This window comes from Dreissena polymorpha, chromosome 3, assembly GCF_020536995.1.
Source record: "Dreissena polymorpha isolate Duluth1 chromosome 3, UMN_Dpol_1.0, whole genome shotgun sequence".
NCBI classification, from domain to species: Eukaryota; Metazoa; Mollusca; class Bivalvia; order Myida; family Dreissenidae; genus Dreissena; species Dreissena polymorpha.
Genome location: NC_068357.1, coordinates 4,317,006 through 4,344,138, shown reverse-complemented (window position 1 = coordinate 4,344,138; position 27,133 = coordinate 4,317,006). Strand labels below are relative to the sequence as shown.

The window sequence follows — 27,133 nt, the reverse complement described above, 5'->3', positions numbered from 1 at the left end:
GTTATTAAAATCGGTCTCCATGTTATTGTTAGAATTTAATGGCGCGACAGAAGGTCAAGAGGTATGATCTCTTGAAATGTCATTTCTATAAACACCCGTAAATATGTGGTAAATATTAGGCCTGATAACATTTTAGCTTCAATAATGCCCCATGAAATAAGTGAAAATATACATAAAATGAAACAAATTACTGAACCATTCACATTCAAATAGGAGTAATCTTATTTTTGCTTTGTGACCCATTTAGTGACTCGTAGGTTTCACTTGCTAATGTTAGTTTTGACCAGCACTCAAACAGTTGCCAAGCAATAGGAGCATTTGTAAAACCACTATTCAGCCATTTTCTAGTGATACTTAACGAAATGTGTGACCTTGCATGGCTGTAGACCTTGAGAAGGAAGGAATGTGCCCATCTCGAGATTACCCTTTCCCGCAGCAGTGTCGTCGTGAATGTAACAGGGACTTGCAATGTCCGGGAAACAAAAAATGCTGCGCTCTTGGTTGCAGTGTTGTGTATTGAGCCTGCCATCAGTGTTCGCCCAATACGTAAGGGTTTTCATGTACCATGCCAGCATTAATCAGCAATATTTGACCTGCCTTAGTAGCAGCTTCCAGCTTTGCTTAAGATATTTTGCGCTTTGTTTGGCATGCCTATACGGGATAAACAGATCAAGATTGTATTATGTTGTAGTCTTAAATATTACTGTTACTTATTGAAGAAATATCCAAATATTGCATTAACAGTAGCAAGATTTAAACATAAAATTAGCATATTAACATGAATTTATTGTATTTTTTACATTAACCTCGTAAATCAAATGTTTATCAGACTTCCTAAATTAAAACATGATGCCAAAGAAGTTATCACATGTAGCATGTAATAATCCTGCAGTCCAAACATAATGATACTTGAATCAGGTCTGCGCACCTATATTATTGTATCAATTTGTCCAAGTCTTCAGTACCACAGAAGGTGCGTGACCGTTATTCTACAATATATCACAGTCCACCACCGAAAACCCAGTGTATTCATGTGTACACAGTTACACTTATAAGTTCATTTAGCCTGGATGTTCCATTTTTATGCTGTGTATGATAATTTATATGAGCCAGCAGTCTGTGAAAAAGGAGGTTTATGCAAGTGCATAAAGTGTCGTCCCAGATTAGTCTGTGCAATCTGCACGGGCTAATCAGGGACAACACTTTCCGCCTAAACTTGATTTTTGCTAAGAAAATACTTTTTTAAAACGAAAAATAACAACAGAAAGTATCATCCCTGATTAGCATGTGCAGACTGCACATGCTAATCTGGGATGACATTTAACGCACATGCATTAAACCCCCTTTTCACAGGGTGCGGCTCATATCTGGTAGATATAAATGTGCCTGTCTTGATTTTATTCATGACATAATTTAGTGCTTGTAATTTTTGCTGTGACCAATAATCAACTTGCAAAATCTACAAAAGTGTATTGATTGTACATAAGCTTCAAATACAACGACCGCCTGCAAGTTCATAAAAATGTTTTATATTGTGCATTTTGATAATACTACATTGCAATGTTTTAAACAATTAAAACATAATTACTGCGAAGGACCCACGTTTACATTTTACTAAACGTTTAAGTGAAAATTAAGTAATAATGAAATGCAGCCGCTTAAACAATTAACTATAATATAAACACTTAAACGTGAGACCCTTTATTACTGTATTTTTTATTATGCTCCCCACAAAATTTTCGGGGAGCATATAGTTGCCAGTTTGAAGTTCTGTTCTTCCTTACTTCCGTCCTTCCGTCCACGCTTTTGTTACAGTTTCTCATAGCACCTTCAATACCTTAACGATCTCTTTCATATTTGGCATGTAGGTACCTTGCATAGACCTCTACCTTTGATGAGGTTGAGGTCAAGGTCAAGGTCACCGAGGCTAATATATATATTTTTCCGTCACACTTTTGTTACAGTTTCTCATAGAACCTTCAATACTTTTTCGATCTCTTTATATTTGGCATGTAGGTACTTTGCATGGACCTCTACCTTTTGATGAGGTTTGAGGTCACTGGGGTCAAGGTCACCAAGGCTTATAATATATTTTTCCGTCACAATTTTGTTACAGTTTCTCATAGCAGCTTCAAACTTAACTGATCTCTTGCTTATTTGGCATGTAGGTACCTTGCAGGACCTCTCCCTTTTGATGAGGTTTGTGGTCACTGGGGTCAAGGTCAAGGTCACCAAGGCTAATAATAATTTTTCCGTCACACTTTTGTTACAGTTTCTCATAGCACCTTCAATTCTTTACCGATCTCTTTCATATTTGGCATGAAGTACCTTGCATAAATCTATACCTTTTGATGAGGTTTGAGGTCACTGGGGCCAAGATCAAGGTCACCAAGGCTAATAATAGATTATTTAGGTGGTTATTTACTCATAGATTGACAAAGCGCATCATCGGGGAGCATCAGTTTCACTGATATTCTTGTTTTCTATGTTGAAGTTTTATGTTTAAAAACAACAAGTTATATAAAATAATGTATAAAAGATGTAAACTTTATGGCTATATGGTAGGTAAGGCATTTCAGCAGCCTTATAGTTATTGGTTAATACTTCAAAGCTTTGAACAGAACAATTCATGGCTTATATATAGACTGAATTTAATGCATTACCTCAGCTGGAATGTATTATTAAAATCATAAAAATAAAAAAATAAATGCTGAGTAAGAGCTCGTTGCTTTCTGTTATACAATATGCTTTTTCAAGAAGGTCACAGATTTCGACTAGATAATTACTTAGATTGCATTTCTGTATTTATCTGTATGTTTTAAACATATACCTAGATGTTTTTTATATTTAACTCTGCTGCATGTTTTTATTTTTTGAAAAATAGAGGTTCAAAGAAGCCTGTTAAATACATTTCTATGGAACATTTTAATTAATTTACTTATTATTTTGTTCACTTGCTCAGAATGAAGCACATGCTGGTTTGTTATGCTACAGGCTTGATTTTTGCGTTAGTTTCTTAATGTGACCTGCATGTTACAAAAAAATATGTTTCTTTTGTTTTCTAACTTTTATTTTTGTTAAAACCCATCATTGGGCATTAATACGTTGAAGGCTCATGAGTTATTTCAAAGGTAACATACATGATCTCAAAAGCTTTATACTTGAAAGACAATACAACATTTACTGGTTTCAATGTTTCAGAGCCAAAAGTGAAGGCTGGATATTGTCCACCGCGGACTGACTGGAAGGGACTGCTAGGTGCATGTGCACCAGCTTGTTTGATGACTCCAGTTGCCCGGGACAACAAAAGTGTTGCCATCATGGATGTGGTGTCAGATGTGTAGATGCTCTGGGTAGGTGAACGTATGAGTCTCAACATTCAAGCTTCATAAGTCTGGCTTATAAAATGTTGATTATGTTTAAATAAGTTAGGTTTCAAATTTATACATGTATACCAAGGTGTTATCCATTTAAAATCTTTTTTTTTAAGCTGGCTTACTCAGAGTAGCTTTACCATGTTGCATTTAAAAGAATACAAATACAAAATAACAATCACTAAATTATAAGAACGCATAAGGCACAATTGATGAAGTCAAAACTAACATAGGCTGTTTGTATGCATAGATGAAGAGCCATATAAGATGCGAGCACCTGTGCGAATCGAGGTGACCGTCAAGGGACCGAACTCTGTCGAGGTCAGGTGGTATGACCCGACTCTGGCCGCAGATCAGCTCATCAGAGACCGTCGCTACTACACCGTTCGGTACCACTCGTTCTCCATCGGCCAGTACGTGTATGTGAATGTTACTGACATGCCAGCACGCATCGAAAACCTCCGAGCCTCCACGGACTACAAGTTTACAGTGCGTGTGAATGATCCGCCCTACCTGTCGGAATGGAGCGAGGAGGAGAGCAGGCTACAACAGCATCACAGTGTACGCTTAATTGCTTTCTGCTTAAACAGTTAATAATTTTTGTTGATTAAACACTATTCATATTTGTCACAATATGTTGTTCCAAGTGGTTGGGTTTGGTGGTAACACTTTATTAACTGGGAACTGTATCAGTTTTGGGGCTAATTTTGTTACACCACTAGCCCTTCAGGCTATTCAGGGAGATTTTTCATGACCCAAATTACATTTCATCAGCCCAAATTGATTACTTAAGTGTTATTATTTTTTTAGAGAAAATAAAAAGAGCACCAATATTTATGAATCCAATGAACAACAATCGATGCATACCATTTTACCTTTTTTTCTTAAGACTACATTAACTTTATTTACCTTTGATTGCAAATTGACTTATTTCAATGCATAGGATTTTAATCTGAATACTGTTATTTACATCAACTCCCCCTGTCTCCTGTTTTAGACATCACAAAGGCCGGCGAGTGCCCTGCTGTTGATGACGACACTGCGGGGATCTGTGTGGAGGAGTGCAGGGCAGATGGCGACTGTGATGGTGCAGAGAAATGCTGCAGCAATGGGTGCGGAAAGACTTGTATGCGACCTACAGGTGCGTACTTGTCACTGGCTGATTGCCCATGAAGTCCAAGATTAATCATGTTTATCTGATTGAAGGTGTGACGATGATGCTGTGAAATAATTAATGGACAACAATGTTAAATGAATTTGAACTTAATTGTACACGTCACTTTAACATTTTGCTAAAGTGTTTGCTTGATGTACTGATTTGTGGTCTTCTCATTTGTTTAATAAAATTATATATATTGATATTGACGCCATATTAAATATTAGTCCATGTTTAATTAGATCACCTGTTTCTAAATGAATACATAAAATTAAACAAGGATTAAAAAGTTTTATCTGGGGCGACAACTTTCATTTTTATGGAATTTTTCATTTAAAGGAATTGTTTTGTCACTAATTAGCTTGCGTAGACTGTACAGGCTGATCTATGACGACACTTTATTCTCATTCATTAAGCGCTACTTCCCAAAGAACATCTCAAGACATTTATATTTGTAAAAATACAACTTCCTATTCGTATCATTAATACTACTAATGTATGCTATGACTAAGACACGTTTGATAGCATGTAAGTCATTAAAAAAAATAATGAAGCATTAAAGTCATAACCAAAAAAAATGACAAGTTTATACCATAATTTTGTCAAGGTTTTGAACATTGGCTCTAAAATCAAAGTGCTTCAACCTACACTTTGAAACTTCATATGTAGCTGCACCTTGATGTGTTCTACATGCCTCACCCATTTTTGGGTCACTAGGTCAAAGGTCACTTTGACCTCTAAAAAAAATCAAAAAAATCTGTCAAGCTTTTATTTATTCAAAAATGCGGCCGCAGCCGAGCGTGGCACCCGTTATACGGTGCTCTTGTTTAATCTATATATTTTTGTAGGCTATGATGTCTGCAGCCTTTTGAAGGACTAATAAACATTATGGTGTTTGTACCAAATATATTTTATTGAAATCTCTATTTGTTGCAGGCTATGATGTGTGCAGCCTGTTGAAGGACCCGGGTTCCTGCGGTAACTGGACGGTACGCTGGTACTACAACAGGGAGGAGGCTCAGTGTGACCGCTTCTGGTTCAGCCAGTGTGGCGGTAATGATAACCGCTTCATGACGGAGGCAGAGTGCTTGAACAGATGTGTGGGTGAGTATTGGGTGGGAATGTGGGTGGGTGCTGTAATCCCTTTACCTCTCAGAAACGCATTTTGACACATTGAAGTCCTTTAGAAAATCAAAATAAATTTAAGTCCTTTCTTAATATATTTAAGTTTGAAAGGCTTCATTTCCAACTCTTATATACTAATGAGAAGCAAACAGCATAAAACCTGAACAGACTGTGAGTTACTCGCAGACTGTTCTGGTTTTATTCTGTTTGCTGATAGCCATTTCACTTTGCTTCGAGTGGGATAGGGTTATACAACAGTGTTACTTGAGGAAATTGTATTATATATGGAGTGTTTTTATTAGATGATTTAGTTTGTTAAGTGCAAACAGTAGCCTTATGTTTAAAACCAGTAATGTTTAATATTTATAAGACTTCTTCATTGCCATTTTTTTAATAAATTATGTATGGCTTAATTGCTTTTAAATGGGTTGTACTTATTTTGTAGTAATAAGGTGGTCTCACTGCTCCCATTCTTTGCTGCTCCCAATAGGTGTATAAATATTCTTAAGAAATAAAACTCTATATATAAAGACACACCATCCTTCCAAAGATAAATAGATAAAAAAAAATGGGAGTAAGTTTTAGCGGAATGATTATTGTTTTCTTAAACTTGATTTTGGTCACCTTTAATTGTTATTTTTCTGACCAAAATATTTCTTTAAGAAACAACGTTGATTGTTAGTTTCATGTCAACAATAAAAGCTCCAAGTAAATAACTAATCTGAGCTCTCAGAAAACAGGGCTTCATGCATGTGCTTTAAATGTAATCTCAGATCAGCCTGTGATGACAACACTTTCCACTTTTATGGAATTTGTGTTTAGAGGAAGTCTCTTCTAAAAATCCACATAATGGGGTAAAGTGTTGTCCCTGACAACTCTGGGATGACACTTTGCGCACATGCATTATGCTCAGTTTTACAAGAGCTGTTCTTACGGTAATTGTTCTTACATTCACTTTCTATATACCCAGGTACTCCAGTGACAACCCTCGGCCACCAGCCACCCCGCACTCCACAGCCCCGCCCCTCTGACTGTCGACTCTCTGTCTTCAACTGCTGTGAAGACGGATACACTTCTAAACTCGACGCTGAAGGAACAAACTGCCAGGTATAGTACAACCTATACATTACACTTTGTACTATGGATTGTTCAAATAAACCCTACTCCACACACACACACTTGTTCATAGTGTTTTTCTTCCACGTATTTAGCTCACATGAGCACAAAGTGCTTAAGGTGAGCTTATGTTATCACCCCAATTCATGCATCACACGTGTGTGTGTTGTCAATATTTATCTGGTAACCTCTTTAGACCCCACATTTTTCATGGAGTCTTAGTCAGAATGAACAAGATCTTACATATATTAAATCTGGGTCACTTGTGTCCATAAACTAGCTATATCTATATCCTTTGTCTCTAGCTGTATCTTCTATAGTCTGTTGTATTTACATACATGTGTCTTACTTAACCAAGGAATAATGCTCCAATTTGTTCTTAAAATTAAAGTGACACCCATTTTCTGAACATGACGTCTTGAAATAAATTGTACCTGCATTGATTATCTTTAATATTTTTCATATTTAAGGCTTTTTTACAGGTACATGAAACACAAATGGTGTTTGATTTGTTCCAAAGTCATGCTCCAAAACATTGACGTGATTCTTGATGACTGAAACAAAGTGAAATATTCTTGTATCTTGTATTTGTTCAACAAGATTTAAATACAGAAACAAATTATGTACAACATAATGGTATTTACAAATATTAATGCATAAAGGTCAGTGAGATTTGCAATTTTTATACTGTTAATATACTGTGAAACCATTATTATTCATGAGGCATAAATGTTCGTCTATTTTGTCAGTGGACCGAGTGACGAATTTAAGATTCTAACAAATAATTATGTCCAATTTTCAAACAAAATTAAGGCTGAATTACCGTAGGCATGACACATTACACTCCAGCGTTATCCATGCATACATATGTTTACTCTTTGTTACACAGACAATGTAAACCCTGTTTTACACAGACAATATTTACTCTGCATAACACAGACAATGTGAACCATGTGTTACACAGACAATGTTAACACTGTGTTAAACATACTATGTTAACACTGTGTTACACAGACTGTGTTACACAGACCATTTTACACTGTGCTACACAGGATATGTTTACACTGTGTAACACATACTATGTTTACACTGTGTTACACATACTATGTTTACACTGTGTTACACAGACTATGTTTATACTGTGTTACACAGACTATGTTTACACCGTGTTATGCAGATCATTTTTACACTGTGTTACACATACTATGTTTACTTTGTGTTACACATACTATGTTTGCACTGTGTTACACAGACTATGTTTATACTGTGTTACACAGACTATGTTTACACCATGTTAAACAGACCATTTTTACACTGTGCTTCACAAGATATGTTTACACTGTGTTGCACAGACTATGTGCCATGTGTATTCCATGTTACACAGACTATGTGCAATGTTTGCATTGTGTTTCACAGGCTATGTGCCATTTTTACCCTGTGTTACACAGACTATGTGCTATGTTAACACTGTGTTACACCAGCTATGTGCCATGTAAACACTGTGTTACACAGACTATGTGCCATGTTTTCCCTGTGTTACATAGACTATGTTTACACTTTATTATACAGACTTAGTACAATTTTTACACTGTGTTACACAGACAATTTGCAATGTTAACACTGTGTTACACAGACTTTGTGCCATGTTTACACTGTGTTACGCAAACTATGTTTACACTTTGTTATACAGACTATGTGCCAGGCCCGTCAAGCGAGACAGTCGTCCCTGTGACCCCTGGAGAGAAGGCCACCTTGACCTGTCGCTATGGTAGTAGCTCCACCTGGTATCATGATGGGTCAGTATCGAAAAACTGAACTTTATAAAGTTTTTTATGCCCCTGGATATTTTGTTTTTGGCCTGTCTATCATTGTATGTGTCTGTGTGTGTGTTCCAAATCTTTAACCCAAACTTAAACCTTCTTCATAACTTTTGCAATATTGAACATAACAACTTGATATTTGGCATGCATGTGTATCTCATGGAGCTGCACATTTTGAGTGGTGAAAGGTCGAGGTCATCCTTCAAGGTCAAATCTAAAAGAATAATTAAAAGCGGCACATTAGGGAGCATTGGGGTTTTGTTATTTATATGATAAAAGGATTTTAAATGAAACATCTCTAATACGGAAAAAAAATGTATTTAATATATGCCCCCCTTCGAAGAAGAGGGAGTATATTGTTTTGCACATGTCGGTCCGTCCACCGGATGGTTTCCGGATGATAACTCAAGAACGCTTAGGCCTAGGATCATGAAACTTCATTGGTACATTGATCATGACTGGCAGATGACCCTATTGATTTTCAGGTCACTAGGTCAAAGGTCAAGGTCACAGTGACTCTAAATAGTAAATGGTTTCTGGATGATAACTCAAGAACGCTTAGGAATAGGATCATGAAACTTCATAGGTACATTGATCATGACTGACAAATGACCCCTATTGATTTTCAGGTCACTAGGTCAAAGATCAAGGTCACAGTGACTTGAAAAAGTAAAATGGTTTCCGGATGATACTCAAGAATACTTAAACTAGGATCATGAATATTCATAGGAACATTGATCATGACTGGCAGATGACCCCTATTGATTTTCAGGTCACTAGGTCAAAGGTCAAGGTCACAGTGACTCGCAATAGTAAAATGGTTTCCGGATGATAACTCAAGAATGCTTACACCCTAGGATCATGAAACTGCATAGGAACATTGATCATGACTGGCAGATGACCCCTATTGATTTTCAGATCACTAGGTCAAAGGTCAAGGTCACAGTGACTCGAAATAGTAAAATGGTTTCCGGATGATAACTCAATAATAATTAGGCCTAGGATCATGAAATTCATAGGTACATTGATCATGACTGGCAGATGACCCCTATTGATTTTCAGGTCACTTGGTCAAAGGTCAAGGTCACAGTGACAAAAAATGTATTCACACAATGGCTGCCACTACAACTGACAGCCCATATGGGGGGCATGCATGTTTTACAAAACAGCCCTTGTAAATCTTTTTGTACATCATCTAAAAAAGGGAATATATTGGGAAACACCTGAAAGGATCCTTAATTTGTGGATTGCCCTCCAACAGAATGATGTCCGTTCAATATTTTAATAGTTTTAAGCCAGATCATCATGAGACTTTGTGAATATTTTTGCGGGCATTACATCTCGGCCAAGTTTTAAAACCACCATCAGAATTATTGCCCTTGAGTTATTAAAAATTGTCCAAATTAACCTAGCTTAGGTTTGCATTATTGTGGCTTGTTTGATCAAGGTCAATGTAACTGTTACTTAAAATTTAAAAAAATGTCTCTGCTCAAAAACTTGAGGTGGATGGATGTATTACACTGAGGGGGATGGATGTATTACACTTACATTGAGGTGGATGGATGTATTACACTTGAGGTGGATGGATGTATTACACTTGAGGTGATGGATGTATTACTCTTGAGGTGGATGGATGTATTACACTTACATTGAGGTGGATGGATGTATTACACTGAGGTGGATGGATGTATTACACTTACATTGAGGTGGATGGATGTATTACACTGAGGTGGATGGATGTATTACACTTACATTGAGGTGGATGGATGTATTACACTGAGGTGGATGGATGTATTACACTTGAGGTAGATGGATGTATTACACTTACATTTTATTTTGTGTGTAGGTAGCTTAACTGCAGTCATTACTTGAGACTGCACAATTATTTTAGTAGAGCAGATTAATATGTTAAATATTTAAAACATGGTTTCATGGCATTGCCATGTTTCTTGTTGTCTCCATTATTTTCTGTACCATCAATGTAGAACAAATTTATTTATATATTTACTCATGGCGTGGTTTTGTGACAAGTTGGCGCTTTAGTTTTGAAAGATGAAGGTGTATTCAGTGTTACCTTAGCCAGTGTATCCCTTTGGGCTCACCTATGTCCGTTCAGAACATATTCTCGAATGTGACCAGTCCCAAACAGGGTGAGCATTTGATACCTTTGAACACATTTCTTTAACGAAGTTATATATCATATCATGTTAAACATCATTTTCAATTTTTCTGTATGAAACATGACGGTTCTATATTATTCATAACTGTTCAGGGAATAGGACTTTACAATATTGACTCCTTACGTTACAAGGACTATGCCTGTGTTCCAGAAAACTTGTGGTGTCAAGATAACAATCGCCGTTGTAAACAGTGACGGCACTTTGGAAATTCTCAAGGCCACCATTGACGATGATGGAATGTATGCCTGCCATGTTGCCAGGGCAACCGGACAGCAGATCTACAGGTTTCCTGCTGCAAGTACAAGGTATGCAGAATGGATTTCACCATATCATCTGTGTGATGTGTAACACGTGTCATAACAGTAACAGTAGCAGCCATAATTGTATTAATATAATACGCTCCAGTAGTTGTGTTCTTAGAAAACTGGGCATAATGCATGTGCAAAAAGTGTCGTCCCTGATTAGCCTGTGCAATCTGCACAGGCTAATCAGGGACGACACTTTCTGCTTTTATGACATTTTTCGTTTAAATGAAGTCTCTTCTTAGCAAAACTCCAATTGAGGTGGACAGTGTAGTCCCTGATCAGCCTGCGCAGACTGCACGACTCATTTTATTGATATAATAAGCTCCTCAATCATTCAACAAAGGATTTTGAGAAAAAATAGCTAGACATGTGTATTAGAAAAAATTAAAAAGAGATTACTGTTTATAATTATTCTGTATGTTTAGTACAAGTGGCACACTGGTTGGTGATGGATACTTCTCTCGCTAAAAGTCAGTTAATAATTGTGCAGTGTTCTTTTTAACCATTTTGGGCATGTGGACTGGGTCCTCTTTAGATTAAGGAAAATCGTGTTGTTATGACTAAAATTGGGAAAATTTGTGTTGTTTTTTTTGCTTACAAATACTTTTAAATTGAGAATAAAAGAGATTTAAATATACATTTACTAAGGTCCAACTTATACAACTTGATGGGTGCTTTATTAAACAAAAAACAATTGAAAATGTTAAGGTCCCATTTGGAAACATATATTCTTTTTTCATTTGGGCATTGGTCACATACGCGACCCAAATTTGAACATAAAAAACACTGTTGTGTATTTACTTGTAAGGTATCATTAATTCTCTAGTGATATTGAATAACTCTATCTAATGTTACAATTGAGATACTTCTTACCTGCGAAAACATTTTTTTCCGTAAATTCTGAACATGATTTCAGTAACCCATCGGAGTCCTGCCAGGTCCAGACACAATCATGGTGAAACCAAGCAGTCAAGCATTCTTGCATTGTGAGGTATATGGAAATCCCAAACCAAGTGTCTCGTGGACAAAGAATGGTTCCCCTCTGCGATCGAGCAGTCGCTATGAGACATTCAGCAACGGCACACTTCTGATACGCAGTGCCACTCCTGGGGACGCGGATAGTTACACATGCCGCGCAGACAATGGGGTATCTACCCCAGTGGACAGAACCATTAAACTCTCACTAAGAGGTAATCATTGCAAGCTCAGTAACTGTTGCATGTTGTACTGGACTTTCATGACAACATATTTTTCTGTTGGTACATGTGGTCATTTAAAATCTTCAAAGTAATTATACACATACTATATAAGTAAATGTAATCACTTTTTATGACCTTGGATCGAATGATCGGGGGTATATTGTTTTTGGGCCTGTCTGTCTGTCATTCTGTGGACAACTTTAACCTTGGTTAAAGTTTTGCAATATTGAATAACTTTTGGCAATATTGAAGATAACAACTTCATATTTGGCATGCATGTGTATCTCATGGAGTTGCACATTTTGAGTGGTAAAAGGTCAAGGTCATCCTTCAAGGTCAATGGTCAAATATATGGCTTCAAAGCGGCGTCAAAACTTTAACCTTGCTCATAACTTTTCCAATATTGAAGATAGCAACTTGATATTTGGCATGCATGTGTATCTCATGGAGCTGCACATTTTGAGTGGTGAAAGTTCAAGGTCATTTTTTCAAGGTCAAAGGTCAAACATATGGCTTCAAAGCGGCGCAATAGGGGGCATTATGTTCCTGACAAACACATCTCTTGTTTAAATGAGAAATTTTCCCATGTCTCAATAATTATGTTTTACAAGTATATACACTTCAACACCGTTATTTCGAACACCGATAATCCGAAGTCACCGTTATTTCGAAGTATTTTTTGGGTTCCAATTTTGGTTCTTCTATGTTTAATGTAAAATTTCATTGTTAATCCAAACTTCGTTAAACCGAAGAAATCGTTAATTCGAAGTGCTTCAGTCGGTCCAAACACTATAATTCGCACCTAATTATCATTCTTTAATCCGAAGTCAAAACTGCAAAATACTAAGCGTAATTTCGCCGATAATTACACCTTTGTCGTCTGCGCGTTTGAACGCCGGTGTTCAGAGAGACATCGCGTATAAGTTAAAAAAAGTTAATTCATTTCCGAAAATGTATTCATATGTATGCATGTCTGATAATTTGTGCTATTTGTTATATTTTATATGTTCTGTTATTAGACAAAAATAAAAACAAGAAAAAGAATCGTTTTATTCCTCTGTTTGTTACAAGTGGAAATCCATTGCTATCTGACCAGTCTACGCTTTTCAGTAAGCGTGTAACCAACCCATGCGAATTCCACAACGTTTTATTTTTGCAGAATCAAAGAAGTCGTCTGTCAAAAGTTTATTTCGAATTATTGTTAATCTGAAGTTTTTTAACGGTCCCGACGACTTCGTAATAACGGTGTTGAAGTGTAAAAGTATTGTTTACCTTCGTACTAGTAATCTTGCTAAATGTGTATGTTTTTATCAGAAATGCTTGTGGCCAGAATTGAGAATCAGAATGGAAGGGTGATTGAGGGAGGTCGAATCCTACTTAACTGCGAGGGCAAAGGTTATCCTGAGCCTGCTATCACCTGGGAGAAGGCTGGACGAGCGCTTGTTTCTGGTGGCAATGTGTTCATCAGCAGTAACGGGGGTTTGACAATACGAGATGCAACTTCTAGTGATACAGGAACATACACCTGCATCGTTTCTAATACAGATGAGAAGATTGAGACATCAACATCAGTACAAGTTGTACCAAAAGGTGAGTGAAACGTGGTAGTGTGTAGTATGTGTACCAAGGCTTGCACTGACTTTAGATCACCTTTGCACCTAGTACATTGTCTACTTTTAATTAGTTAACCACTCTGAAGGCTATAATTTTAATTGAATCTTGATGAAATTATGTCAAATTATTTAAAAAGCTGGTTGCCACTCTAGAAGCCACATTTATAACTCAATCATGAAACTTGGTCAGAATGGTTATTTTGACATTATCTAGGCTTATTTTAATCCAGGTCTCATGCATCCAAAACTAGGTCACCTGGTCAAACTTAGAAAACATGTATAACAAGTAAACCATTATTAGATTGGTGAATCATTCTGCACAAAAATGCTTCTGCTGTGAGTCTTGATCTTATTATCCCCCGCCATAGGCGTAGGAATATTGTTTTGGTGTTGTCCGTCTGTCCGTCTTTCCATCTTTCCGTCCGTCCGTCCGGCACTTTTGTGTCTGGAGACATATCTTGGAAGTGCTCTGGCGGATTTCATTCAAACTTGGTATGAGTATATATCGATAAGAGGATGATGCTGACTAAATGTCATTGCACACCATCTGTAAATAATGGAGTTAGGGCCCTTTGTATCTTAAAAAAATGCTTTTTTAGCCGAGGGTCAAATATAGCACTTTTGTGTCCAGAAGCATATTGGCAGGGGGATATCAATTCAACGACTTTGCTTGTTTCATTTATATTTGAGCTGGCTCTGTGAAAAGGGAGTTTAATGCATGTGCGCATAGTGTTGTCCAAGATTAGCCTGTGCAGTCCGCATAGGCTAATCAGGGATGAAACTTTTCCCTTCAACTTGATTTTCGCTAAGAAGAGACTGTTGAAACGAAAAATATTATACAATCAGAAAGTGTCGTCCCTGATTAGCCTGTGTGGACCTCACAGGCTTATTTGGGATGACACTTTACGCACACGCACATGCATTATACTCACTTTTCACAGAGCACGGCTAATATGCTGCGTGTCCATTGCAATTTCATGCCAGATGACAAATTTAGTTTCACAGTCTTAATTCAGTTACATATTATGTGAGTCCCTTCAAGTTATGCCCGATGATATATTTGATTTCTTAATCAATTTCCAATGTTTGTGTCCCTTCCATTAAAGCTATATGACAAATTTGATATCTTAATCTGTTAAATATGTTTTGTGTCCTTGGTCCGTTCTGTATGTACAGTTATGCCTGATGTGTTACCTATATTTGTGTCCTTGGTCCGTTCTGTATGTACAGTTATGCCTGATGATTTACCTATGTTTGTGTCCTTGATCCATTCTGTATGTACTGTTATGCCTGATGTGTTACCTATGTTTTGTGTCCTTGATCAGTTCTGTATGTACAGTTATGCCTGATGTGTTACCTATGTTTTGTGTCCTTGATCAGTTCTGTATGTACAGTTATGCCTGATGTGTTACCTATGTTTTGTGTCCTTGATCCATTCTATATGTACTGTTATGCCTGATGTGTTACCTATGTTTTGTGTCCTTGATCAGTTCTGTATGTACAGTTATGCCTGATGTGTTACCTATGTTTTGTGTCCTTGGTCCGTTCTGTATGTACTGTTATGCCTGATGTGTTACCTATATTTTGTGTCCTTGATCAGTTCTGTATGTACAGTTATGCCTGATGATTTACCTATGTTTGTGTCCTTGATCCATTCTGTATGTACTGTTATGCCTGATGTGTTACTAATGTTTTGTGTCCTTGGTCCATTCTGTATGTACAGTAATGCCTGATGTGTTACCTATGTTTTGTGTCCTTGATCAGTTCTGTATGTACAGTTATACCTGATGTGTTACATCTGTTTTGTATATCTTGCAGTTATGCCCGATGACAAATGTGAAGACAAGACCAGTCTGATGAAGTGTCGTCTGATCGTATCAGCTCGTCTCTGCGGCTACACCATGTACTCCAAAATCTGCTGCAACAGCTGTCAAAGATTCTTCAATGGGGAATAGTGACAACATGTATTCTTATGAAACCAAAAACAAATGAAATATTTTGTATTCATAATTATATGAAGTTACATTTTTTAAACTTGTATTACATAACTTTTGAATTTCTTGTAAATGACAATATGAAATCAGTTCCAGTGTGTTATCTATGGGTTGCATCCAAGCATGTCTTTCTGTTTGAAATGAGATGCAAGTTTGGATGTTTGAACTATGCACTATCAGTTACCGAAAACTGGTTGTGCTTAAAAAATAAGAACTTTGTGCTTAATACTCGACCCATGTGCTGAAATGTATGCTAAGTTTCATACATTATGTAATCACCTTTAATTAATTATTGTATTTAAAAACAAAAAAAGAAACGCTTGTGATGACCATTTTTAACAAGCCTGTTGCATAAACTTTATTAACAAAGACAATTATATGATTTGACAGAATTGGTTGATAAAGCTGATGGTGTAAATTGGAAGTATTGTGGATTGCACTGTTTTATTGAAAGATTCTTTTATACTTCAAGGTCAGTATGCTTTTGTTATATCTAGCCACTGTTGGAACACTCCACACCTCATTTTGAGATTTTGCTGCGCTTGTTTGTATATTACACAATGTACGTCGGAATCATTAATGATTGTTCACATACAATTTGAATAAAAGGTTACCTTTTAAATATTTGTATTGGTATAAACACTATTGTTTCATATGTTATCACTATCTATATGTGGTACTAAGAAATGCTGTATTTTTTATAACACTGAAATCAAATTACAAGGTAACGTTGTGCTTATGTTTGATTGCTTATTATCATTTATGTCAGTCGGTCTATTTATTCAATTATTAAGAATGTAAAACATATATTGAAACAACAATTCAGTAGTATATTCCATTATGTTAAGTAAGAAGACCACTGACATAGGGTTAATCTATATGTTTTAATGTATTTAGAGTGTATACTTAAATTGCCTGGTGCTAAAAGGAGTAATATCCGAATTTACTAATATTCTTCAAAACAATGAAATGTATTTCTTAAAGTTTTGATGACATTGATGAAACTATAGGACTCCCAAAAGAATCAAACGTTTGTTGTTATAATTATGTTCTGCATTTTGTTAAGATTATGTTTATGAGGGGAAAAAAAGAAAAACTTAAGTTAATTGTCAATGTGATTTGTTTTAATATGTTCAAGTGATGAAAACAAGTTATGCTTTTGTGTTTCCATGAGTACTAATTTGTTTCTATGCATTTATTTGGTACTTATTGTATATGTATGTATATATATACATGTAGTGTATATGTTTAGCAAATAGATATTGTAATATACAAATTTGTACCTCCCATTACCCATTCAGGTGCGTAAAAATAATTACAGTTTTTTGTTTGCTTTTAATGAAATTGAAAAATACTTCTTTAAGCTAGTATCACTCAAATTCTAGTTCTTGTTATAAATTGTCTGTTCTATGATGTGACATATAAACAGAAGTTAACTTTTAGTTTACAACCTTAAACTTGTGAAAGGCTCATGTTTTCGCATTATCGGGCTTAACATTCCAGATTCCAATGTTTAAACCTCAATTTTGGCGTTCATTTGCTGGAATCTATCCACTAATAAACACTAGAAATATTTAGTTATTCCATTTAAGCTTTAATGTATATAGAAGTTGATTGAAGTAAAGTAAATCCCTGGTAAACTTGTTATTTCATTTTCTTGAACACAGTTTGTTTTAATTGTGTAAAATACTGGATGTGTTTATCTATTTATATGTCACAGTAATGTTGTCTTCATATTTTGTTCATGAAATCCACAACACTTTAGTCTTCAGTAATTACTTATACCTGGACACAAAAATATGACAAATATCAACACAATTCTTATATGCAAAAGTCTTGATTTCTTCAATGAGCAGAAGAGATTTTACGTTTAGTTCTAATCAATATAAAGGCTTCATTTCCAACACTAAGGTACTGATGAGCAGCAAACAGCATAAAACCTGAATAGCCTGCGAGTTACTCCCAAGCTGTTCTGGTTTTATGCTGGTTGCAAAAGCCAATTAAATATCTGTATACATTTTTGCTTTTGTTTCTTGTTGTAGTCAATAAAGGCACTTTATATCTCGCTTCTTCTGCATTATTGCCGACGGCCAATCCCTACAATATTTTATGATTGTAAGTGACTTAATAAAATTCTAACATGTCGTTTTTTGTTTTCTTATTACAATCTATGTACTGGTAATATGGATAGTTTGAATCCAAATAAAGTGCCGTAAAAAAAAATTTCAACAAAGTTTGTTGTAGTCAATAAAGGCACTTTATATCTCGCTTCTTCTGCATTATTGCCGACGGCCAATCCCTACAATATTTTATGATTGTAAGTGACTAAATAAAATTCTAACATGTCGTTTTTTGTTTTCTTATTACAATCTATGTACTGGTAATATGGATAGTTTGAATCCAAATAAAGTGCCGTAAAAAAAAATTTAAACAAAGTTTTCGGACACTTATAAATATTTTATTTTCTTGTACAAAAATTTAGATACGAAAAAAAAAAAAATTACAGGTGTCCGAAAATTTTGGTACAAAAATTAAGGTGTCCGAAAATTATTATTATATTAAAATAAATTAAATAAATCGATATTCAATAATTTTCTTGTGATTAACTCTTCTTTTTCTCCTTAAAAAAAAAAAATACAAATGTACAACTTCACAGCTTTGCTAACTCTTGCCTGAAATGATATAGAACATAAAAACAGAAAACATTCTGCTTCCTTAATAGGACGACATTGCTTAAAATGCTGTTGGGTGAATCCATTACTTTTAACTGGTATACATGGTTATTTACCCAATTACGTGAATGTAATGGTCCATTCCCCTCAGCCATGAATCAGCAAGGTTTGATCCCGTTGTAAAATTCCATGATCAAAGTGTCACAAGCAGAACAGGGCCAAATTCTGTAGAAAAGCGTGGTAAAATATACTGTCCGAAAATTGAGAGAGATTAGTTATGGACGAAAGCCTGTATGGAGAAAAAACATTTTTCTTATTCACTACTTTTACAACACAACGGCAAAACTTTACATAAAATGATCACAATTGGGATCACCACTTTAGAAAGTTCAATTCATAGCATTGGGGGTTTAAAAGCAGTTTGAGGGCTTGCAGAACCACACATTTGCCCAAGAATTTATTACAAACCAAAAGCACGTCTAGAACGATTCAAATCAAATGTACCTGTGCAGAGGAAAATGAAAACATGAATTCTAACCATTGAAGGGTGAATTGAACACTTCACACAATTTTATGGTACATGTATAGTTAATCTTAGTATTAACAGGGACACGTTCTACTGAATCAACACAGCAAAAATTTAATTGTTTTAGTATTACACATATATATATATATATATTTGTATCTTGTTCTGAGAATATTGGGCTTAATGCATGTGCGTAAAGTGTCTTCCCAGATTAGCCTGTGCAGTCCACACAGGCTAATCAGCAGGGGTGTCAATTTACCGAATTCTAAAATCCTGAAAATCATCCTAGAATTTGGGGACCAGAGTCAAAAGAGTTTTAATGTTTCATTAAATTATGTTTCCTTTGTAAACAATATGCCAAAGGTCAATAATTTGTGTTTAAGAGTGACATTTTGTGACAAGAATGCTTAAAATAACCAAAACAATCCTCTGATTTATATCAATATCAAAAGATTTCCTTGAGGGCTTAAATCCTGAATTCAGGAATAATCCTGAAAATTGACACCTCTGATCAGGGACGACACTTTTTTTATGGTATTTTTAGTTTCAAGGAAGTCCCTTCTTACCAATAATCGAGTTTAGGCGGAAAGTGTTCATTGAAAATTAATGAACATTCTCAGTGTGTTCACAAGCATTTTCTTAAATTAACATTGTCTTTCACTCAACCTGACAGTTTCAAACTCGGTAGAGAAAACATAGGAATAAATCATCTGCATTGATGAAGACAATCTAGAATGTTCACGAGGCAAATGTTGATGACCAAAATATGGACCAACAGTGATCACAAAAGCTCGCAGAGAGCTTTCGGGACATATGCCCTCCGAACAGGGCTTTGAACTAGTGACCCAAATTTCTATAGTCATTTACTGGTCATTGACAAGTTATTGATCCGAAACAATTTTCACTTATTGTGACAGCAACCTTAGGGGTCATCTACTGTCCAAGGCACATGTGAAGTATCAAGCCAATCGTTCAATTCATTGACAAGTTATTGATCGGAAACAAACTGGTCTACTGACAGTCAGACCGACATCCAGCAAAACAATATACCCCCTCTTCTTCGAAAAGGGGCATAAAAATCAACTGCTCCCATGCAAAGCGCACCACATTTACAGATAGCCTCCAAATGAAAATTAGACATAGTATTGTATCTACATTTGAAACAACAATCAAAACCAATACCAATTTTGTTTAAAGTTTTTTTTTATTGTATATATATTATAATTCAAGAGCATTTTGCCCTTACACATACAAATAAATATAAAAATTGATTAAATCAGGTATAAAATATAAACAAACATCAATGAACAGTTTGATTGCAATTAATCAGGAAAACGGTACAACCACTTATACATCAAGAACACCAACCATCTAACAGATTATCAACATGATAGAACGCAGTCTAGCTCAATATGTCTAATTTTTATCTCACAGCACACAAATTATTAAACTTCACTGTCTATCTGAAGGTGTTCTGGAATCAAAATGAGAAGTTTTATTGGAACACAGGTTTAAATGCACAAGTATTATGAGAACTAGAGAGTGCAGACTATAAAAGTCAAAATAAGGCGGAATGTTCAGCCTACTGAAGTTAAAGTAAGAAATGACAAAAAATACCAGATGGCCCTTTAGCGCTCAACTGAGTTCACAGAATTGTTAAAGACAGATCTATAGAAGGCAAGAACTCAGTAAGAGAATAATATGATAGACCTAAAAGAACACGACATGTGTCCATAGGGTACTAGTTGCCCCAATTTCCACTTTTGTCTCAAAGCTGTGCTTTTGTGAAACACTAACGTGTTTCAAGGCCAAAGTAGACCAACACACATGACCAAGATTTGAGCTAAGCTTTGAAAATGGCAAGATGTTCATATGTGTCTTATTCTGTGAAAATTGGGCAAAATGCATGTGCGTAAAGTGTCATCCCAGATAAGCCTGTGCAGTCCGCACAGGCTAATTAGGGACGACACTTTCCGCTTTAATGGTATTTTTCGTTTAAAGGAAGTCCCTTTTTACCGAAAATATATTTTAAGCAGAAGTGTGCGTACTGCACAGGCTAATCTGGGATGACACTTTACGCACATGCATTATGCCCAGTTGTCTAAGAACAAGACACATATTGACAAAGTTTCATCAAGACTACTACACCACAAAATGATAACTGGACAGGGTGAACACAATAGGTCACCTTGAGCACTTCACACTCAGATGTGTTTAGAACCAGACTACACTGACTGACAACTCATCATGTTCAGGTATTAAGAGTGACTGATACTGGACAACTCATCATGCATTAAGAGTGGCTTTTCCATGAAAAAACAACAACAAATATCATGTCATCAACAGAAATAAAGATTTTAACAAGAAATTAATGTCAATTGAAACAATCAAGATTTTGATAATTAACTCTAAACCAAACACTAAACTGGCTCATATAGTTCTTTATCAACAACAGTGCTTTTCTTTTTGAAAGGAAATTAAGCAATCCGCTCAAATTTTAACATATTTTACAAACAGACCACAACAATTAGCAGTGCTTAAACAAACTATACAAAGTGATTCAAAATAAAAAGTTTCATGTATATTAACAATAAACATTGCATGTGCTTTAATTTCACGATGATCAAAGATTAATGTATGTCTGGAAATTATTTTCAATCTTCTTTACCGAATAAATGTCCCTATCTAAAGTTGTTATATCTTATTTTCAAATGTCATATTACATTTGGTTAAATAATAAATATCCCGGATCATTAATCATTTGAATTAAGGTAAACGTGTTTTTTCTCAATAAATTCAATTTTTATACAAGACAAAAGTCATGATAAATTTCCATTTCAAAAGTCAATCACATACAAATTTATTTCTGAAAATTAATATTGGAAAAGATTTCAGCAACAAAATCAGTGTAAAAATGGAAAGTAAAAAAACACAAATTATTATTAATTTTAATGACTTACAATAAATAATTTACATAAAATATATACATGCTACAAGTATATGCATCAAACACTGCTTTCAACTTAAAATTGAAGAAAGTAGCATAACAACATCATATATGCTGCATCTAAATGATCATTTTAAAGAATGTATTGAGCCAACCAACAAAAGGAAAAGAGGTAAACATTCAATTACAAACATCTAATGTAAAAACACAATTTTTCTATGAAAGGAAAGTCAAATGTTTGGATTGTGAAAAAATTCTTATTCCACAAGTTGACACAAAACTTATTAAATAACTCAAAATAATTATATGGAGGTGTTGTGTCCCAACGCTTCTATATATGTCATAAAAGTTAAATCACAGTAAACATTTTGCTTCATATTTGACACTAGTTAAATAATTCTGATTCAAAGCCCCATACCTGAGAACAATCTACAGTTATACACTGTGAGCAACATGCATCTTATATGTAACATATTATGCTAAATGAAAGTGCTATTCAACTGCTTAGGTCAGTAGAAATATGCACCCAGGTAAAATAATTAATACAATAAAACAAGATGCTGCATTCAATTAACGCCTATGCTCCCCCATTCAAGCCTTGTAAGAATTGATTAAAATAGGACTTTGTCTGAGAGAAGATCCATGTCAAGGTCAACAATAGGCCAGTGATGTGTGAGCATTCAGAGAGTCCATAGTTAGTAACCATATAAGTAGCAACGATGATTAGCAAGTGGTACTGATGTTAGACCAAATATATCCTCTATAGTAAACCACGAATTTGAACCCTACTGAATAAGTCTTGGTCCAAATGTAGGTCAATATCAATAGCAAAATAACGTCAGGTAACGTCCGTGTGTCAATAGTGTTCAAACCATTCAAGTATCCCACTTTGTAGCTATGGGTATTGATGTAAGACAAACAAGAGGGCCATTTTGGCTTAATGAAGAATTTTGACCTGAATAAAAGTGGGTCACTATCAAGGTCAACATGAGGTCAGGTAATGTGGGTAGATTGATAGTGTTTATAGACATCATCTATTCAAGTATAAAAGCTTCGTAAAAACATTATTGATGAACAAAACGTTTCATTGTTTGGTAAACTTTATTCGGGCAGAAGAGATAATAAAATAGTCAAAGGCTGGCATCAAAACATTAGAGGAAACTAGGGACATTGAAACAAGATACTTACAAAAAAAAACAATTCTTAGACCCACACAAATTTGGGGGGAGGAGGGGCATAAAAATATGCAAACAAACTCAAATAACACAATGAAAAATACTGAATGATAGTTAATGCACTTCCATTATGGTAACAGAGATACTCAAGTCAGACTTATACAACCATGAACATGAATTAATATTTGCAATGATTGTGTAATGTTTTGAGACAACAGACATAACATATACAGACAAATACAGCTTTTTCTTGTGGGGTTTGTAACAATATTTATGCAGCTGTAAATTCTGTCAATTTATAATAGGCACTGTGTTACGAAAGTGTGCATATTATGGTCCAACAAGGCTATTGTCAAGCAATATGGTCCCCTACCGGCTCCACCATTGTCAGAAATTCCACCATTTTCAGAAAAAATACCACAATTTTTGACTGTAGGAACAAAATGAAATGACGTGCATGATGTCCATATTGCCATCTATCCATGTTGCAAATTTCATGAAAAAATATTTAGAACTTTTAAAGTTATTGCAGGATCCAGAAAACCACCACTTTCAGCAGTATTTCTAGTCTATTTTTGCCATAGCAACTAGAATTTTTGACGTAGGAACAAAATTAAATGACGTGCATAATGTCCATATTGCCATCTATCCATGTTTCAAGTTTCATGAAAAAATATTAAGAACTTTTAAAGTTATCGCAGGATCCAGAAAAGTGTGACAGACAGACTCACAGACAGACAGACACACAGAGCGCAAACCATAAGTCCCCTTTGGTGAAACCAGTAGGGGACAATAAGCTAGGCATGTTCATTCATGTTTAATATGACCTAGTTTTTATTTTTATATAGAAGCACAAAAAGCAGGACATAATAAGTAATAGTAATACACTTAAATACTTTTATGAGCATTCACATTTGTTGCTGTATTTTAGAAAGACAGTATTGCCAGAAGCATTTTCTTAAAGATTTTCGTAATAGTCGATAAACGAAAAATGTAGTTACTGGCAGAGTTCATACTGAAAAGCTCTAATATGAAAAAACTGTAACATAGATACTTAAACAAAAAAATAAAATAAAATAAATAAATGTTGATTGAAAGATTGAACAGAAAACACTCCTTTCAAGTGTTGCTAAAAAGAAATAAGATCTTAAAACAGATTTCATACATGAGACCTGTTTAAGTTAGTGTTGTTACCAACCAGACACAGTCTTGCAACAATCTCAAATTCTGCCTCATTTTCACATAAATATTCCAGTCAAGACTATCACAAATCTGGAAGAGTCTGTCGATGATTAACCCTTTCTCTCTCAGGATCAAAGTGAAAATGGCTGTATGCAAACAGCAATAAAGCAAATTAGCCTGCGAGTAACTCACAGTCTGTTCAGGTTTTATGCTGTTTGCTGCTTATTAGTATCTTTAGAGCTGGTAATGAAGCCTTTAAAACGTAAAATCTATTAAACTAGAAAGGTCTTTAATTTAATTTTATTTTTTTAAAGGAAAACACACACATTAAACAAGAGGCCCCAAAGGGCCCTGGTCGCTCACCTCAGAGACTAAGATGAAAAAAAAACAAAGATTAAAACTCTTCGGCCAATATTTCAAATTATTGGTATGAGAAGACTGACTTTAAAAATAAGGTGTTCCAAAGTATTCACAAAAGGCCTATATAGAAAATTACCCCACCCACCCTGGTTGCCATGTTTTTAATACCCAGATTTTTTTTAAATATATATATAAGGAAAATGCTTCTTAGATACATATAGAGAAAATTGCCCCATCCCCTGGCAGTCAATGTCTTTCCGCTGATCACGACCATTTTCAAACTCATCCAACATATCAATAAAACCAATGTATTGACCAAGTTTCATGATGATTGGCCAAAAAATGTGACTTTGAGAGTGTTCACTAGGAAAATGACCCCCCCCCCCCAAGCGTTCATTTTCAGATGGATCAAAACCATTTTTGAACTCAACTGTCGTATCCAGGAAAAAATCTTCAGACCAAATTTCATGAAGATTGGGCAAAAAATTTGTCTTCTAGACTGTTCACATGTTTTCTTATATACGTATAGAGAAAACTGTCCCACCCCTTGGGCTTGTGGGCCATGTTTTTTCACTGATCACGTCTATTTTCAAACTCAACCAAGATATAAATAAAACCAATGTTTTGACCAAGTTTCATGATGATTGGACAAAAAATGTGACTTCTAGAGTGTTCACAAGCTTTTTTTACAAATAAATATACGAGAAAAGTGCCCCGCCCCCTGGTGGCCATGTTTTTTCACTGATCATGACCATTTTCGAACTGGTCCGAGATATCTATAAAATAGATGTTAAGACAAAATTTCATGATGATCAAGACAAAAAATGTGACTCCTAGAGTGTTCACAAGCTTTTTTTACTATATAAACATAAGGAACCCCCCCCCCCCCTGGCGGCCATGTTTTTTACCAATCCAAACCATTTTCAAAATCGACCGACATATCCAGGAAACAAATGTTCTCACCAAAATTTCATGAAGATTGGACCAAAAATGTGACTTCTAGAGTGTTCACATGTTTTCACAATATACACATAGAGAAAACTGCCCCGCCCCCTATCGGCCATATTTTTTCACCGATCTGGACAATTTTCGAACTCTTCCGAGATATCAATGAAACCAATGTTTTGACCAAGTTTCATGATGATTGGGCAAAAATTGTGACTTCTAGAGTGTTCACAAGGTTTCTCTATAGCCATATAAGGAATACTGCCACGCCCCCTGGCGGCCATGTTTTTCAATGGACCGAAACCATTTTTGAACTCAACCAACATATCATCAAGACAAACATTTTGACAAAGTTACATGAAGATTGGGCATCAAATGTGACTTCTACAGTGTTCACAAGGTTTTTCCTTTTTTTGACCTAGTGACCTAGTTTTTGACTCAGCATGACCCATTTTAGAACTCGGTCGAGTTATCATTAGGACAAATGTTCTGACCAAGTTTAGGAGATCGGACAATAAACGTGGCCTCTAGAGTGTTCACAAGGCAAATGTTGACGACGGACGCACGACAGGACAAAAGGCGATCACAAAAGCTCACCATGAGCACGTTGTGCTCATGTGAGCTAAAAACTGCATATCTGATTGGTAATGAGTAAAATCACGGACACTTAAATATCACAGCAATGCTTGTCTAGCCGCCCTCAGACATGACTGATCCAGCCGTTATCAGCAAGGAAACTCATGATGCGCCGCCGATGGGTCTTGTCCATGTTGCTAGGATACCTGATCTTCACTGGGAACCCTTGACGACGCTGCTGCAGGAAGTCCTGGCAACCAAAGAGCACAGGGCACATATAATACTAGCTTCACTCTGTGAAAAAGGAGTTCAATGCATGTGCGTAAAGTGTTGTCCCAAATTAGCAAGTGCAGTCTGCACAGGCTAATTAGGTACGACCGATTCCGCCTTAACCAGAGTTTTCTAAAAAGAGAATGCCTTTAAATGAAAGTATCGAAAAAGCAGAAAGTGTCATGCCTGATTAGCCTGTGTGTTATGCATAGTCGGAATGTAGATGCTACGTATATTTTTTGTTTCATAGAGACGATACTGAATTTTGTTAAATATCATCTTTAGGTTCTCGCAAAATTATTGCAAATGAAAGTAGGTCACACATATTTATACTGATGACAAATAAAAAAAATCTGATGTAAACAAACCAAATGTGACATGTATACCCCAAGCAAAAGGGAAGTAACTGTGAAGGTACTGTTTATTTGTTATTAATATAACAAAAGCATTATGTCCCTTGTCAAGCACTTGTTGCAGATTCGCAAAGCTCTGACTTATCACAGTTTTTGTATACATGTAATGATCATTCGACCAATGAAATTCACCTTACTGATTTGTTAAACAAATTTTGTATGTGACAGAAAACCCCATGTCCCCT

The 27,133-nt window shown here is 35.6% G+C and overlaps 4 protein-coding genes and 1 long non-coding RNA gene across 7 annotated transcripts in view; 4 read left to right on the top strand and 1 right to left on the bottom strand.

Annotated features, from left to right (window-relative positions):
• LOC127875271 (actinia tenebrosa protease inhibitors-like) overlaps window positions 1-3,773 on the top strand; it is a 7,967-nt gene extending 4,194 nt beyond the window's left edge. The window contains exons 5-6 of the mRNA XM_052420220.1: window positions 3,202-3,353; window positions 3,625-3,773. Of these exons, the coding sequence (XP_052276180.1) occupies window positions 3,202-3,344 (143 nt within the window). The 3' untranslated portion in view covers window positions 3,345-3,353; window positions 3,625-3,773. The remainder of the gene's footprint in view (window positions 1-3,201; window positions 3,354-3,624) is intronic.
• An 18-nt stretch (window positions 3,774-3,791) lies between these two features.
• On the top strand, window positions 3,792-8,267 carry LOC127875247 (eppin-like). The gene is made up of 5 exons (XM_052420150.1): window positions 3,792-3,935; window positions 4,372-4,515; window positions 5,467-5,634; window positions 6,626-6,762; window positions 8,253-8,267. Exons 1-5 carry the CDS (start codon window positions 3,896-3,898, stop codon window positions 8,265-8,267), a joined length of 504 nt encoding a protein of 167 aa, XP_052276110.1. The 5' UTR covers window positions 3,792-3,895.
• Window positions 8,268-9,760: 1,493 nt separating this feature from the next.
• On the top strand, window positions 9,761-10,619 carry LOC127872816 (uncharacterized). 2 transcript variants are annotated; one of them, XR_008045796.1, is made up of 3 exons: window positions 9,761-10,193; window positions 10,298-10,320; window positions 10,397-10,619. It is a non-coding gene; the product is annotated as an uncharacterized LOC127872816 (long non-coding RNA). The 2 variants fall into 2 exon arrangements; XR_008045797.1 differs by lacking the exon at window positions 10,298-10,320 and adding an exon at window positions 10,246-10,268.
• Window positions 10,620-11,964: 1,345 nt separating this feature from the next.
• LOC127872814 (inactive tyrosine-protein kinase 7-like) lies at window positions 11,965-18,027 on the top strand. Its single transcript, XM_052416233.1, has 3 exons — window positions 11,965-12,266; window positions 13,590-13,865; window positions 15,707-18,027. Exons 1-3 carry the CDS (start codon window positions 12,029-12,031, stop codon window positions 15,841-15,843), a joined length of 651 nt encoding a protein of 216 aa, XP_052272193.1. The 5' UTR covers window positions 11,965-12,028; the 3' UTR covers window positions 15,844-18,027.
• A 2,238-nt stretch (window positions 18,028-20,265) lies between these two features.
• LOC127872798 (transcriptional adapter 2-beta-like) overlaps window positions 20,266-27,133 on the bottom strand; it is a 35,222-nt gene continuing 28,354 nt past the window's right edge. For both annotated transcript variants that reach the window (XM_052416202.1, XM_052416203.1), the window contains exon 16: window positions 20,266-26,515. In XM_052416202.1, coding sequence (XP_052272162.1) covers window positions 26,390-26,515 — 126 coding nt within the window. In that variant the 3' untranslated portion in view covers window positions 20,266-26,389. The remainder of the gene's footprint in view (window positions 26,516-27,133) is intronic.